The sequence below is a fragment of the Agelaius tricolor genome, unplaced genomic scaffold, assembly GCF_023055355.1.
Source record: "Agelaius tricolor isolate 1412-34295 unplaced genomic scaffold, bAgeTri1.0.p SCAF_3, whole genome shotgun sequence".
Lineage (NCBI taxonomy): Eukaryota > Metazoa > Chordata > Aves > Passeriformes > Icteridae > Agelaius > Agelaius tricolor.
This window is the reverse complement of record NW_027269263.1, coordinates 68,860,161-68,876,633: the sequence shown is the minus strand read 5'-3', so window position 1 is coordinate 68,876,633 and position 16,473 is coordinate 68,860,161. Positions and strand designations below refer to the sequence as shown.

The 16,473-nt window shown below is 34.7% G+C and overlaps 1 protein-coding gene across 2 annotated transcripts in view; it reads left to right on the top strand.

Annotated features, from left to right (window-relative positions):
* The window catches only part of LRGUK (leucine rich repeats and guanylate kinase domain containing), a 68,015-nt gene extending 51,926 nt beyond the window's left edge, over positions 1-16,089 (top strand). The window contains exons 17-20 of one of the 2 annotated variants that reach the window (XM_071424197.1): positions 5,651-5,709; positions 7,709-7,804; positions 12,317-12,495; positions 14,595-16,089. In XM_071424197.1, coding sequence (XP_071280298.1) covers positions 5,651-5,709; positions 7,709-7,804; positions 12,317-12,495; positions 14,595-14,728 — 468 coding nt within the window. In that variant the 3' untranslated portion in view covers positions 14,729-16,089. Of the gene's footprint in view, positions 1-5,650; positions 5,710-7,708; positions 7,805-12,316; positions 12,496-14,591 lie in introns of both variants that reach the window. The other variant, XM_071424196.1, reaches the window with a different exon arrangement.
* The last annotated feature ends 384 nt before the right edge of the window (positions 16,090-16,473 follow it).

The window sequence follows — 16,473 nt, the reverse complement described above, 5'->3', positions numbered from 1 at the left end:
GGAAGTTTTGGAGCTGGAAGTTTTGGATGGGAATAAATAATCCCAAGAACATGGAAATTTATGGAGAGGAGACTCAGCCCTTCAAAAACTCCTAAAATATCTCAGGGGTTTATTTTGGTTATTTTTAAATGAAGTGATAGAACACCAAAAGGGGGAATTTAAAGCCAAAAACCACAAAATCTTCCCAAGAGAGGAAGGAAAAACTCCTCCAGCTGCAAAATTCCAGGGGTGGAAGTGGGGCTGTATTCCCAAAAAAAGGTGAAGGAGCTGAGATTGGAAGTTTTGGAGCTGAGGGATTTGGTGGAATAAATAATCCCAAAAATGGGACAGTTTAAGGAGAGCAGACTCAGCCCTTCAACAGCTCCTAAAAATATCTATTTTGGTTATTATGGTGATTTTTAAGGAATGTTATAGAACACAAAAAAGGGGGAATTTAAAGCCAAAAACCACAAAATCTTCCCAAAAGAGGAAGGAAAACTCCTCCAGCTGCAAAATTCCAGGGGTGGAAGTGGGGCTGTATTCCCAAAAAAAGGTGAAGGAGCTGAGAGGGGAAGTTTTGGAGCTGGAAGTTTTGATGGAATAAATAATCCCAAAAATGGGACAATTTAAGGAGAGGAGACTCAGCCCTTGAAAAGCTCCTAAAAATATCTATTTTGGTGATTTTGGTGATTTTTAAGGGATGTTATAGAACACAAAAAAAGGGAATTTAAAGCCAAAAACCACAAAATCTCTCCAAGAGTGGAAGGAAAACTCCTCCAGCTGCAAAATTCCAGGGGTGGAAGTGGGGCTGTATTCCCAAAAAAAGGTGAAGGAGCTGAGATTGGAAGTTTTGGAGCTGAGGTTTTTGATGGGATAAATAATCCCAAAAATGGGACAATTTAAGGGGAGCAGACTCAGCCCTTCAAAAGCTCTGGGGTACATTTTGGTTATTTTTAAGGGATGTTAGAGAACACCAAAAAGGGGAATTTAAAGCCAAAAACCACAAAATCTTCCCAAAAGAGGAAGGAAAACTCCTCCAGCTGCAAAATTCCAGGGGTGGAAGTGGGGCTGTATTCCCAAAAAAAGGTGAAGGAGCTGAGAGGGGAAGTTTTGGAGCTGGAAGTTTTGATGGAATAAATAATCCCAAAAATGGGACAATTTAAGGAGAGGAGACTCAGCCCTTGAAAAGCTCCTAAAAATATCTATTTTGGTGATTTTGGTGATTTTTAAGGGATGTTATAGAACACAAAAAAAGGGAATTTAAAGCCAAAAACCACAAAATCTCTCCAAGAGTGGAAGGAAAACTCCTCCAGCTGCAAAATACCAGGGGTGGGGGCATTTCCAGTGGAATTGAGGAATTCCTGCTGGGAACATTCCCAAAAAAAGGTGAAGGAGCTGAGATTGGAAGTTTTGGAACTGAGGGATTTGATGGAATAAATAATCCCAAAACCATGGAAATTTAAGGAGAGAATTTAAAGGAAAATTTAAGGGCTTTTAAGCCCTTCAAAAGCTCCTCAAAAGGTCTATTTTGGTTATTTTGGTGATTTTTAAGGGATGTTATAGAACCAAAAAATGGGGAATTTAAAGCCAAAACCCACAAAATTTTCCCAATAGAAGAAGGAAAATCCTTGGTTTTTTTAGCCCTGGCTGGATTGAAGGTGTAGAACTTCTCTGTTCTTACTTTTTATACATTAATTACATTTATATAATTATATTAATAAAAGATAAATTATATAAATTATGTACATTTATATAATTATATAATTATAACTTAGTTAATTAATTCCAGCCAGAGAAAATGAGGGCAGGGCTGGCACAGGGCAGGAGCTGCAAGGATTCACATTTTTATTTCTAGATTTTATTTAATTTATTTTAGATTTTTATTTCTATGTCTCAACCCAGATGCCTCTTAGGCCAAATTAAATGGGGAAAAAAATCAAAATATTTTTAATATTTCGGCCTTAAAGCCAAATTTTTCAGCTGTTCCATTTGGGACTCGAAATTGGGAATTTTCCATGAACAAAATAAGAATCTGATCCCTTACCTGGGATAAATAATGAAGTAATTCACAATTGTAATGCGAATATTTTATTTCTATTTATGTGAATATTTTATTGCTATTTATTTCTATTTATGTGACTATTGTATTTCTATTTATTTTTATTTATGTGAATATTTTATTTCTATTTATTTTATTTATGTGAATATTTTATTTCTATTTATTTCTATTTATGTGACTATTGTATTTCTATTTATTTCTATTTATGTGAATATTTTATTTCTATTTATTTCTATTTATGTGAATATTTTATTTCTATTTCTGTGAATATTTTATTTCTATTTATTTCTATTTATGTGAATATTTTATTTCCATTTATTTCTATTTATGTGAATATTTTATTTATATTTATTTTTATTTATGTGACTATTGTATTTCTATTTCTGTGAATATTTTATTTCTATTTATTTCTATTTATGTGACTATTGTATTTCTATTGATTTCTATTTATGTGACTATTGTATTTCTATTTATTTCTATTTCTGTGAATATTTTATTTCTATTTATTTCTATTTATGTGAATATTGTATTTCTATTTACGTGACTATTGTATTTCCATTTATTTCTATTTATGTGAATATTTTATTTCCATTTATTTCTATTTATGTGACTATTGTATTTCTATTTATGTGAATATTTTATTTCTATTTCTGTGAATATTTTATTTCTATTTATTTCTATTTGTGTGACTATGGTATCTCTATTTCTTTTATTTCTATTTCTGTGACTATTTTATTTCTATTTCTTTTATTCATATTTATTGAGCAGTTTCATTTGCTTTGTCTTAGCCCATTAAATTGACATTAATTGATTTTATATATATATATATAATTTTATTATATATTTTATATATAATTTTATTTTATCTTTATTGATTTATAAATATATATTTATTTTATTTCTATTTATGCCAAAGCAGGATGGAATTTTTTATATATGTATATACATATATTAAAATTTCAATTTTATTTATATTTATTTATAAATATGTCTTTATTTCTATTTCTATTTATGTGACTATTTTATTTCATTTCTATTTATGTGAATATTTCATTTCTATTTATTTCTATTTCTATTTCTGTGACTATTTTATTTGTATTTATTTTATTCCTATTTATTGAGCAGTTTCATTTGCTTTATCTTAGCCCATTCAATTGACATTAATTGATAAATCAATAATTGATATTGATACCAAAGCAGGATGAAATTTTAATATATTTTTATATATATATATATTTTATATATATATATTTTATATATTTATTTATTTATTTATTTTATTTATATTGATTTACAAATATATATTTATTTTACAAATATATATTTATTTTATTTCCATTTATGTGAATATTTCATTTCTATTTATTTATATTTATGTGAATATTTTAATATTAATATTTAATATTTAATATTAATAGAATATTTAATAGAATATTTCTATTCTATTTCTATTTCTGTGACTATTTTATTTTTATTTTTATTTATTTTATTGATTGAGCAGTTGAACTGTGCTCTGCCTCAGCCCATGACATTAATTAATAAATTGATAATTAATAATTAACATCTGTGGTATCAGCTGATACCAAAGCAGGAAGGAATTTTTAATATAATTATATATTTTTTTAAACTTCTTCTATTTATATTGATTTATAAATTTATATTTCTTTTATTTCTATTTACATCACTATTTTTTTCCATTTATTTTATTTCCATTTATCCAGCAGTTTCATTTGCTGTCTCAGCCCGACATTAAATTCATTAATTGATAATTAATTCATAATTGATAGCAGGAAATTCCTTCTTTGACACAATTAAGGTTGGAAAGTGCCCCAGGATCATGGGCACCACTCAATCCTCATTTTTCACTTTTTTTCCACTTTTTTCACTTTTTTTCACTTTTTTCCACTTTTTTTCCACTTTTTTTTTTTCATTTTTTTTTCACGTTTTTTTCACTTTTTTCACTTTTTTTTTTCACTTTTTTCACCTTTTTCTTTTTTCACTTTTTTCACTTTTTTTCACTTTTTTCAACTTTTTCTTTTTTCACTTTTTTCCACTTTTTTCACTTTTTTTTCACCTTTTTTTCCACTTTTTTCACCTTTTTTTCTTTTTTTCACCTTTTTCACTTTTTTCACTTTTTTTCACCTTTTTCCACTTTTTTCACTTTTTTTTACCTTTTTTCCACTTTTTTCACCTTTTTTCACTTTTTCACTTTTTTCCACTTTTTTTTCATTTTTTTCACTTTTTTTCACATTTTTCACTTTTTTTCCACTTTTTTCACTTTTTTTCACTTTTTTTCACTTTTTTCACCTTTTTTCTTTTTTTTCACCTTTTTCACTTTTTTCACTTTTTTCCCCTTTTTTCACTTTTTCACTTTTTTCACATTTTTTCACTTTTTTCACTTTTTTCACTTTTTTTCACTTTTTTCTTTTTTCACCTTTTTTTCACTTTTTTCACCTTTTTCTTTTTTCACTTTCACTTTTTCCCCTTTTTTCACTTTTTTCACTTTTTTCACTTTTTTCCACTTTTTTCACTTTTTTTTCACCTTTTTTCCACTTTTTTCACCTTTTTTTCACTTTTTTCACTTTTTTCCACTTTTTTTCATTTTTTTCACTTTTTTCACATTTTTCACTTTTTTTCCACTTTTTTCACTTTTTTTTTCACCTTTTTTTCCACTTTTTTCACCTTTTTTCACTTTTTCACTTTTTTTCACTTTTTTCACTTTTTTTCACTTTTTTTCACTTTTTTCACCTTTTTCACCTTTTTCACTTTTTTCCCCCTTTTTCACTTTTTTCACTTTTCCCCTTTTTTCACTTTTTTCACTTTTTTTCACTTTTTTTCACATTTTTTTCACCTTTTTTCACTTTTTTCATTTTTTTCACTTTTTTCTTTTTTCACCTTTTTTCACTTTTTTTCACTTTTTTCACTTTTTTCCCCTTTTTTCACTTTTTTTTTCACTTTTTTCTTTTTTCACCTTTTTTTCACTTTTTTTACCTTTTTTCTTTTTTTCACCTTTTTAACCTTTTTCACTTTTTTCCTCTTTTTTCACTTTTTTCACTTTTTTCTTTTTTCCCCTTTTTTTCACTTTTTTTCCACTTTTTTCACTTTTTTCACTTTTTTTTTCACCTTTTTTCACTTTTTTTCACTTTTTTCACTTTTTTCCACTTTTTTTTTCACTTTTTTTCACTTTTTTCCACTTTTTTTCACTTTTTTTCACCTTTTTTCACTTTTTTCATTTTTTCCCACCTATTTTTTACCTTTTTCACCTTTTTTCCTTTTTTCTCACCTTTTTTCACTTTTTTCACGTTTTTTTTCACTTTTTTTTTTTTACTTTTTTTCACCTTTTCTTAAAATTTTTTTCCCCTGTTTTTCACTTTTTTTCACTTTTTTTCCACTTCAAAAAAAATTTAAAAATAATTTAAAATAAAAACATTTTCCATTTATTATTTCTGCACCTCATTAATCCCAACCCAACCCTGCTGTTTGCCCAGGATATTTCAATTTTCACCCCCTGGAATTTTAGCAGGAGAGAGGAGAGGACCCAAAACATTAAAAAAACCAGAAATAATTGAAAATTATTGTATAAAATTGTCATTTTTCCTTTCTTTTCCCCAGGAAGAGGCCTCGCTCCGGAGACGATTCTCTGCAGCTCGGCAGGTGCTGCTGTCCCACAGGTAAAACCGGGAAAATCCAATTTATTCCAGTTTATTCCAATTTATTCCAATTTATTCCAATTCCAATTTAATTCCAATTTATTTCCAATTTATTCCCATTTATTCCAATTTAATCCCAATTTATTCCAATTTAATTCCAATTTAATTGCAATTTATTTCCAATTTATTCCCAATTTAATTCCAATTTAATTCCAGTTTATTCCAATTTAATTCCAATTTATTCCAATTTAATTCCAATTTAATTCCAATTTCTTCCAATTTCTTCCAATTTAATTCCAATTTATTCCAATTTATTCCCATTTATTCCAATTTAATTCCAATTTATTTCCAATTTAATTCCAATTTAATTGCAATTTATTTCCAATTTATTTCCAATTTAATTCCAATTTAATTCCAGTTTATTCCAATTTAATTCCAATTTATTCCAATTTAATTCCAATTTATTTCCAATTTCTTCCAATTTAATTTTCCAATTTATCCCAATTTAATTCCAATTTAATTCCAATTTAATTCCAATTAATTCCAATTTAATTCCAATTTATTCCAATTTAATCCCAATTTAATCCCAATTTATTCCAATTTCATTCCAATTTAATTCCAATTTAATCCAAATTTATTCCAATTTATTCCAATTTTATTCCAAGAATTACATCAATATTTAAATCAAGATTTAAATCAAGAATTAAATCAGAATTAAATCAAGAGCTAAATCAGAATTAAATCAAGATTTAAATCAAGAATTAAATCAAGAATTAAATTGGAATTAAGTCAGAAATTATTCAGAATTAAATCAAGAATTAAATCAAGAATTAAATCAGAACTAAATCAGGATTAAATCGGGATAAAATCAGGTTTAAATCAAGAGTTAAATCAAGAATTAAATCAGAATTAAGTCAGAAATTAATCAGAATTAAATCAGAACTAAATCAAGAACTAAATCAGGACTAAATCAGGTTTAAATCAAGAGTTAAATCAAGGATTAAATCAAGATTTAAATCAAGAATTAAATCAGAATTAAATCAAGAGTTAAATCAATAATTAAATCAAGAATTAAGAATTAAATCAAGAATTAAATTGGAATTAAGTCAGAAATTAATCAGAATTAGATCAAGAGTTAAATCAAGAATTAAATCAAGAATTAAATCAAGAATTAAGAATTCAATCAATAATTAAATCAGAATTAAATAATTTCCAATTATTTATTCTTAATTTCTGATTATTATTATTTCTGATAATAATTATATTATATTATTTTATTATATATTTTAATATATAATATTATATTATTTTATTATATATTTTAATATTAATGATATTCTATTACTTCTGATAATAATTTCTGATTATTATTATTCTACTTGGGCTGTGATAAATAAATAAAAAATCTCAATTTTTGATTAAACTCAGCCCATTTGGGCTGTGCTAAAGAGATGAAAAAATGTAAATTGTTCATTAACTTTACTCCACTTGGGCTGTGATAAATTTAAAAATTTCTCAATTTCTGATTGACCTCACCCCAGTTAGGCCATGTTAAATTACAAAAAAATAAATCTCAATTTCTGATTGACCTCACCCCACTTGAGCTATGCTAAATAAATTTTTAAAATTCTCAATTATTGATTAAACTCACCCTACTTGGGCCGTGCTAAATAAATTTTAAAAAAATCTCAATTTTTGATTAACCTCACCCCACTTGAGCTATGCTAAATAAAAAACAAAATTAAATAAATCTCAATGTCTGACAAACCTCAGCCCTCTTGGGCTGTGTGAAATGGAAGAAATTCTCAATTTCTCATTGACCTCACCCCACTTGGGCTGCGCTAAATAGAAAAAAATCTCAAATTTTGATTAAACTCAACCTGCTCGGGCTGTGTTCAATAAAAAAAATTGAAAAATCTCAATTTTAGGTTAAATTCAGCCATTTGGGCTGAGCTGACTCAATGAAAATCTCCATTTCTCTCTGCACTCGGGGCCGTAATTGGGGTTTTGGTGCTTGCAGGGCCCTGGACCCCGATTGCGAGGCCTCGCTGCAGCTGCTGCCCCGGCCCGTGCCACCGCTGCCCTCGGGCGCCAGCAGGGTCACCACGGAGAGCAGGTGAGCAGGGCGGGGTCATCGTCATCATCATCGTCATCATCATCATCATCATCATCATCATCATCATCGTCATTGTCATCATTAATATGGGCGGGTAGCAAAAACACACCTGGCTCAGGTGGGAACTCCTGGGCAGGGTCACCACGGAGAGCAGGTGAGCAGGGCGGGGTCATCATCATCATCATCATCATCGTCATCATCATCATCATCATCATCATCATTGTCATCATTAATATGGGCGGGTAGCAAAAACACACCTGGCTCAGGTGGGAACTCCTGGGCAGGGTCACCATGGAGAGCAGGTGAGCAGGGCAGGGTCATCATCCTCATCCTCATCATCGTCATCATCATCTTTAATATGGGCAGGCAGCACCAAACTCACCTGGCTCAGGTGGGAATTCCTGGGCAGGGCCACCTCGGAGAGCAGGTGAGCAGGGCAGGGTCATCATCATCCTCATCATCATCATCATCATCATCATCATCGTCATCATCATCATCATCATCATCATCATCATCATCGTCGTCATCGTCATCATTAATATGGGGTAGCAAAAACTCACCTGGCTCAGGTGGGTATTGCTGAGCAGGGTCACCTCGGAGAGCAGGTGAGCAGGGCAGGGTCATCATCCTCACCATCATCATCGTCATCATCATCATCGTCATCATCATCGTCATCATCGTCATCATCGTCATCATCATCATCATCGTCATCATCGTCATCATCATCATCATCATCATCATCATTAACATGGGGCAGAAAAAACTCACCTGGTTCAGGTGGGAACTCCTGGGCAGGGTCACCTCGGAGAGCAGGTGAGCACCCGGGGCAGGAGGAAGGGCACCATCATCATCATCATCATCATCATTAACATCATCATCGTCATCATCATTGACTGGGGTAGCAAATTGACCATTGATGGGCAGGCAGCAAAAACTCACCTGACTCAGGTGGGAATTCCTGGGCAGGGTCACATCAGAGAGCAGGTGAGCTCAGCGGGGCGGGAGGAAGGGCACCATCATCGTCATCATCATCATCATCATCATCATCATCATCATCATCATCATCATCTTTAACATGGGGTAGCAAAAACTTACCTGGCTCAGGTGGGGATTGCTGGGCAGGGTCACCACGGAGAGCAGGTGAGCAGGGCGGGGTCATCATCATCATCATCATCATCATCATCATCATCATCATCATCATCGTCGTCATCATCATCATCATCATCATCATCATCATCATCATCATCGTCATCATCATCATCAACATGGGGTAGCAAAAACTCACCTGGCTCAGGTGGGAACTCCTGGGCAGGGTCACCTCGGAGAGCAGGTGAGCAGGGCAGGGTCATCATCCTCATCATCATCATCATCGTCATCGTCATCATCATCCTCATACTCATCATCATCATCATCATTAATATGGGGGCAGCAGCAAACTCACCTGGCTCAGGTGGGAATTCCTGGGCAGAGCCCTCTCGGAGAGCAGGTGAGCAGGGCAGGGTCATCATCATCCTCATCATCATCCTCATCATCATCATCACCGTCATCATCATCATCGTCATCATCATCATCAACATGGGGCAGTAAAAACTCACCTGGCTCAGGTGGGAATTGCTGGGCAGGGTCACCTCGGAGAGCAGGTGAGCAGGGCAGGGTCATCATCCTCATCATCATCATCATCATCATCATCATCGTCATCATCATCCTCATACTCATCATCATCATCATCATTAATATGGGGGGCAGCAGCAAACTCACCTGGCTCAGGGGGGAGTTCCTGGGCAGGGTCACCTCGGAGAGCAGGTGAGCACCCGGGGCGGGAGGAAGGGCATTGAACCATGGTCACCATCATCATCATCATCATCATCATCATCATCATCATCATCATTAACATCATTATCATGGGGGGCAGCAAACTCACCTGGCACAGGTGGGAATTCCTGAGCAGGGCCCCCTCAGAAACCAGGTGAGCACCCCGGGGTGGGAGGAAGGGCACCATCATCATCATCATCATCATCATCATTAACATGGGGGGGCAGCAGCAAACTCACCTGGCTCAGGTGGGAATTCCTGGGCAGGGTCCCCTCGGAGAGCAGGTGAGCACCCGGGGCAGGAGGAAGGGCACCATCATCATCATCATCATCATTAACATCATCATCGTCATCATCATTGACATGGGCGGGCAGCAAAAACTCACCTGACTCAGGTGGGAATTCCTGGGCAGGGTCACATCAGAGAGCAGGTGAGCTCAGCGGGGCGGGAGGAAGGGCACCATCATCGTCATCATCATCATCATCCTCATCATCATCATCATCATCATCATCATCATCATCATCATCATCATCATCCTCATCATCATCATCATCATCTTTAACATGGGGTAGCAAAAACTTACCTGGCTCAGGTGGGAATTCCTGAGCAGGGTCACCACGGAGAGCAGGTGAGCACCCGGGGCGGGAGGAAGGGCACTGAACCATCACCATAATCATCATCATCATCATCATCTTTAACATGGGTGGGTAGCAAAAACTCACCTGGCTCAGGTGGGAATTGCTGGGCAGGGTCACCTCAGAGAGCAGGTGAGCACAGCGGGGCGGGAGGAAGGGCACCATCATCATCATCATCATCATCATCATCATCAACATGGGGGGGCAGCAGCAAACTCACCTGGCTCAGGTGGGAATTGGACGCACAGGGAGGGATTTTCTAGAGATTTGTTTGGAGGGGATATTTGATATTTGATATTTGATATTTGATAGAAACTTGGTGCAGGTGTGGAGAAATAGAATTGGAGTGAGAAATATGGTTCTAAAACAAGAGTTTTGAAACCCTCTTATGTGATTAGCACAGTTCCTGCTGAGTGGAATTTGGGAGATATCTTGAAATTCCTCAAGAATTGAACCAAAAATCTGGAAACTGGTGGTCCTTAAATGGCACCAGCTGCTCCCACAGGGAAGGGATTTTCAAGAGTTTTGTTTAGAGGGGATATTGGAAAATATTTGATATTTGAAAGAAACCGGTGCAGGTGTGGAAAAATAGAATTGGAGTGAGAAATATGGTTATAAAAAAAGAGTTGTTCCCTCATGATGTGATTAGCACAGTTCCTGCTGAGTGGAATTTGGGACAGATCATGATTCAAGAACTGAACCAAAAATCTTGAAGTTGGTGGTCCTTAAATGGCACCAGGTGCTCCCACAGGGAAGGGATTTTCAAGAGTTTTGTTTAGAGGGGATATTTGAAGATATTTGATATTTGAAAGAAACTTGGTGCAGGTGGGGAAAAATAGAATTGGAGTGAGAAATATGGTTATAAAAAAAGAGTTGTTCCCTCATGATGTGATTAGCACAGTTCCTGCTGAGTGGAATTTGGGACAGATCATGATTCAAGAACTGAACCAAAAATCTTGAAGTTGGTGGTCCTTAAATGGCACCAGGTGCTCCCACAGGGAAGGGATTTTCAAGAGTTTTGTTTAGAGGGGATATTTGAAGATATTTGATATTTGAAAGAAACTTGGTGCAGGTGGGGAAAAATAGAATTGGAGTGAGAAATAATGTTCTAAAACAAGAGTTTTAAAACCCTCTTATGTGATTAGCACACTCCCTGCTGAGTGGAATTTGGGAGAGATCATGAATCAAGAACTGAACCAAAACTATTGAAGTTGGTGGTCCTTCAATGGCACCAGGAGGGATTTTCAAGAGTTTTGTTTTGAGGGGAAAAGGTGCTGAAAGAAACCGGTGCAGGTGGGGAAAAACAGAGGTGGAGTGAGAAATGTGGTTATGAAAAATGAGTTGTTCCCTCATGATGTGATTAGCAGAGTTCCTGCTGGGTGGAACTGGGGAGAGATCATATTTTAAGGAGTTGAACCAAAAATCTTGAAACTGGTGGTCCTTAAATGGCACCAGGTGCTCCTACAGGAAGGGATTTTCAAGAGTTTTGTTTAGAGGGGATATTGGAAGATATTTGATATTTGAAAGAAACCGGTGCAGGTGGGGAAAAATAGATTTGGAGTGAGAAATGTGGTTATGAAAAAAGTTATTCCCTCATGATGTGATTGGCACAGTTCCTGCTGAGTGGAATTTGGGAGAGATCATGATTCAAGAACTGAACCAAAAATCTTGAAATTGGTGGTCCTTAAATGGCACCAGGTGCTCCCACAGGGAGGGATTTTCACGAGTTTTGTTCTGAGGGGATATTTGAAGATATTTGATATTTGAAAGAAACTTGGTGCAGGTGGGGAAAAATAGAATTGGTGTGTGTAAAACAAGAGTTTTAAAACCCTCTTATGTGATTAGCACACTCCCTGCTGAGTGGAATTTGGGAGATATCATGATTCAACCAAAACTATTGAAATTGGTGGTCCTTACATGGCACCAGGTGCTCCCACAGGGAAGGGATTTTCACGAGTTCTGTTTAGAGGGGAAAAGGTGCTGAAAGAAACCGGTGCAGGTGTGGAAAACCAGACCCTCTTTTACCCCAGGCCTCTTCAAACCTGTTTTTTTTCCCTCCGCACAGCTTCATGGGGCTGGGGCTGGCCTGGCGGCAGGTGTTCGTGCCCCCGGAGGCGGCGCTGGCCGGGCTGGAGCAGCTGCTGTGGCCGAAGCTGCCGCTGCCGCAGCGGCACCTGAGCGCGGCCCCGCTGGGCGTGCACACGTCCCGAGCCTGGAACGAGGCCCCCGAGAGCCCCGAGCCAGGTGCGTGCGCCCGGGGGAGCGCGGGGAGGGACAATGGGAACCACGGCAGGGCCGGCCCGGCCCCGGCTGCGCGGGGATGGAGGGGAAAAGAAATAATTAAAAAAATTAAAAAAAAAAAAAAAAATTAAAAAAAATTTTAAAAAAATTAAAAAATTAAAAATAAGAAAAAACCAAATTAAAAAATATTTTAAAAAATTTAAAAATATATTAAAAAAATTTAAAAAAATTAAAAAAAAATTTAAAATATATTAAAAATTTTTAAAAATGAAAAAAATTTTAAAAAATTAAAAAAAAAATTTAAAAAATTTTAAAAATTAAAAAATATTTAAAAAATTAAATAAAATTTAAAAATAAAAAAAAGTAAAAAAATTTAAAAAAATTAAAAAAAAATTTAAAAATTAAAAAAAATTAAAAAATATTAAAAAAAAATTAAAAATATATTAAAAAATTTTAAAAAAATTAAAAAAAATTAAAAATATATTTTAAAAAATTTAAAAAATTAAAAAATTTAAAAATTTTAAAAATTTAAAAAATATTTAAAAAATTAAATAAAATCTAAAAAATATTAAAAAAATTTAAAAATTAAAAAAATTAAAAATATTAAAAAAATTTAAAAATTAAAAAAATTTAAAAAATTTAAAAAAATTTAAAAATTAAAAAAAATTTTAAAAAAATTTAAAAAAATTTAAAAATATTTTAAAAATTAAATAAAATTTAAAAATATATAAAAAAAATTAAAAAATTAAAAAATATTTTAAAAAATTAAAAAAAATTAAAAATTTAAAAAAAAAATTTAAAAAATGTTAAAAAATTAAAAAATATTTAAAAAATTAAAAAAAATTAAAAATATTTAAAAAATAAAAAAATATTAAAAAAAATATATTAAAAATATTCAAAAATTTCCAGAATCCAAAATATTAAATATTCCAGAATTCCAAATATTTTTAAAAATCCAGAATTTCATATATCACAGAATTCCAAATATTAAAAAAATTCCAGAATCCAAAATATTAAAATATTCCAGAATTCCAAATATTTTAAATAATCCAGAATCCAAAATATCCAAATATTCCAGAATCCCAAATATTCAAAAAAATTCCAGAATCCAAAATATTCAAATACTCCAGAATTCCAAATATTCACCTATTCCAGAATTACAAATATTATGAAAGTCCTGAATTCCAAATATTAAAAAAAAAATCCAGAATTTCATATATCCCAGAATTCCAAATATTTTAAAAATTCCAGAATCCCAAATATTCTAAAAAATCCAGAATTCCAAATATTTTTAAAAATCCAGAATTTCATATATCACAGAATTCCAAATATTTTAAAAATTCCAGAATCCCAAATATTCTAAAAGTCCAGAATTCTAAATATATTAAATAATCCAGAATTCCGAATATTAAAAAAAAATATCCAGAATCCAAAATATCCAAATATTCCAGAATCCCAAATATTCAAAAAAATTCCAGAATCCAAAATATTCAAATACTCCAGAATTCCAAATATTCACCTATTCCAGAATTACAAATATTATAAATGTCCTGAATTCCAAATATTAAAAAAATTCAGAATTTCATATATCCCAGAATTCCAAATATTTTAAAAATCCAGAATCCCAAATATTCAAATATTCTGAAATTCCAAATATTCAAAAATTCCAGAATTCCAAATATTTAAAAAAATCCAGAATTTCATATATCCCAGAATTCCAAATATTCAAACATTCAAGAATTCCAAATATTTTAAAAATTCCAGAATTCAAAATATTAAAAAAATCCAGAATCCAAATTATTAAATATTCCAGAATCCCAAATATTCCAAAATTCCAGAATTCCAAAATATTCCAGAATTCCAAAATATTCCAGAATTCGAAATATCCCAAACTTCCGCCACTCCAAATATTCCAGAATTCCAAATAACAAAATTCCAAGCATTTATTTTATTATGAAATTCCAAACATTTTAAAACCACCAAACCCCAGTGACTGCTGGGAGCGGCTGAGCTGAGCTATTGCCCCAGACCCTTTGGGGATGTGTGGGGTCAATTTTCGCTTTCCTTTGGCACCAATTCGCGTTTCCCTGCAATTCCAGCAGAGGAGGAGGAGCCGGCCGGGTGCCCCCTGCGGAAATGCAGCCGCGCCAGCTCCGCGCGTTCCGCCGGGCCCCGCTGCCCCTCCCGGCGCGTCCTGCCCCCGATCCCGCCCCGCTGGAGGAGCAGCGACCCCTGAGAGCCGCGTCCAGCCCGGGCCTGCCTCTCTCCAGCCCCGCTCTTCATCTCTTTCTATGCTGAATACATCAAATATTGGTGCTGGGTCCATTTCTCTTCAACTCCCCAAAACAAACGACAAAAAAAATGCTGTTTATTTATAACTTTTAATTATTAACAAGTTATTTCTCAAAGCCACAAATCATTTTCCCGGCCTCTCTCAGCTGGGAAACGGGGGAGGTTCTTTCCCTAGCATGGAATTGTATCGGAGTGGCTGAGCTGAGCTATTCCCCCCCAGGCCCTTTGGGAATGTGTGGGGTCAATTTTCGCTTTCCTTTGGAATCAATTCCTGTTCCCCGGGCCCCGCTGCCCCTCCCGGCGCGTCCTGCCCCCAATCCCAGCCCGGTGCAGGAGCAGTGACCCCTGAGAGCCGCGTCCAGCCCGGGCCTGCCTCTCTCCAGCCCCGCTCTTCATCTCTTTCTATGCTAAATACATCAAATATTGGTGCTGCGTCCATTTCTCGTCAACTCCCCAAAACAAATGACAAAAAAATGCTGTTTATTTATAACTTTATTAAAAAGTTATTTCTCAAAGCCACAAATTATTTCCCCGGCCACTCTCAGCTGGGAAATAGGAGAGGTTTTTTTCCTAGCATGGAATTGTATCAGAGTGGCTGAGCTGAGCTATTCCCCCCCAGGCCCTTTGGGAATGTGGGGTCAATTTTCGCTTTCCTTTGGAATCAATTCCTGTTCCCCGGGCCCCGCTGCCCCTCCCGGGGCGTCCTGCCCCCAATCCCGCCCCGCTGGAGGAGCAGCGACCCCTGAGAGCCGCGTCCAGCCCGGGCCTGCCTCTCTCCAGCCCCGCTCTTCATCTCTTTCTATGCTAAATACATCAAATATTGGTGCTGCGTCCATTTCTCTTCAACTCCCCAAAACAAACGACCAAAAAAAATGCTGTTTATTTATAAATTTATTAAAAAGTTATTCCTCAAAGGCAGAAATTATTTCCCCGGCCGCTCTCAGCTGGGAAACGGGGGAGGTTTTTTTTTTCCTAGCATGGAATTGTATCTCTCATTAATTTTATAGATTTAATTGAGGTGTGGAAGCGCCAGGGCTGCTGATAATATGGTTTGTCTTGTAGGGCCGGTGAATTATTTAGAAGAGGGATTTTGTGAAGTGTTCAGAGGGAAATTGGGAGTGAAAACCAGTTCAGAGTTGGGGTTTTTTTTAATAAAATGTGGTTGAGTCACAATTATTTGATTTGTAAGTGGATTTAAAGAACCTAGCGAGGAGCCGTCAGCAAAAATGAGAATTATTGAGAACCAGCTGAAGGGGTAGGAAGTGAGTGAGGATTTGGGTTTTCACAATAAAACTCCTGAATTAATGTTTGTCCTGATTCATTTTCGTTGCCCTCTCCTTCCAGAGCCTTTTTCTTCAGCAGGTTCCTCCTCAGAGCCCTTTCCCTGCACACAAAATGGGACCTTGGCCCAGTTTGGAGCCAGGGAAGAGCCAAGGGTTTTGTGGGTTAAATTGGATGAATGGCACCAAGCAGTTCAGGGTGAGTAACTCAGATTCAGGGAGCCTCCAATTCCAAAGATTTTTAGGAAGCACTTTCCATGGAGGAGGATCCTCAAGCTGAAGATCAGCAGCTCTTCCAAGGCTCCAGATTTTCACAGGGGATTTTGGCAAAACAAGAAGCGATTCCGTCGCACTGGGGCACAGGGAGCTCAGAGCCAAAACTGCAAAATTTGGATTTTTTTTGGGGTTT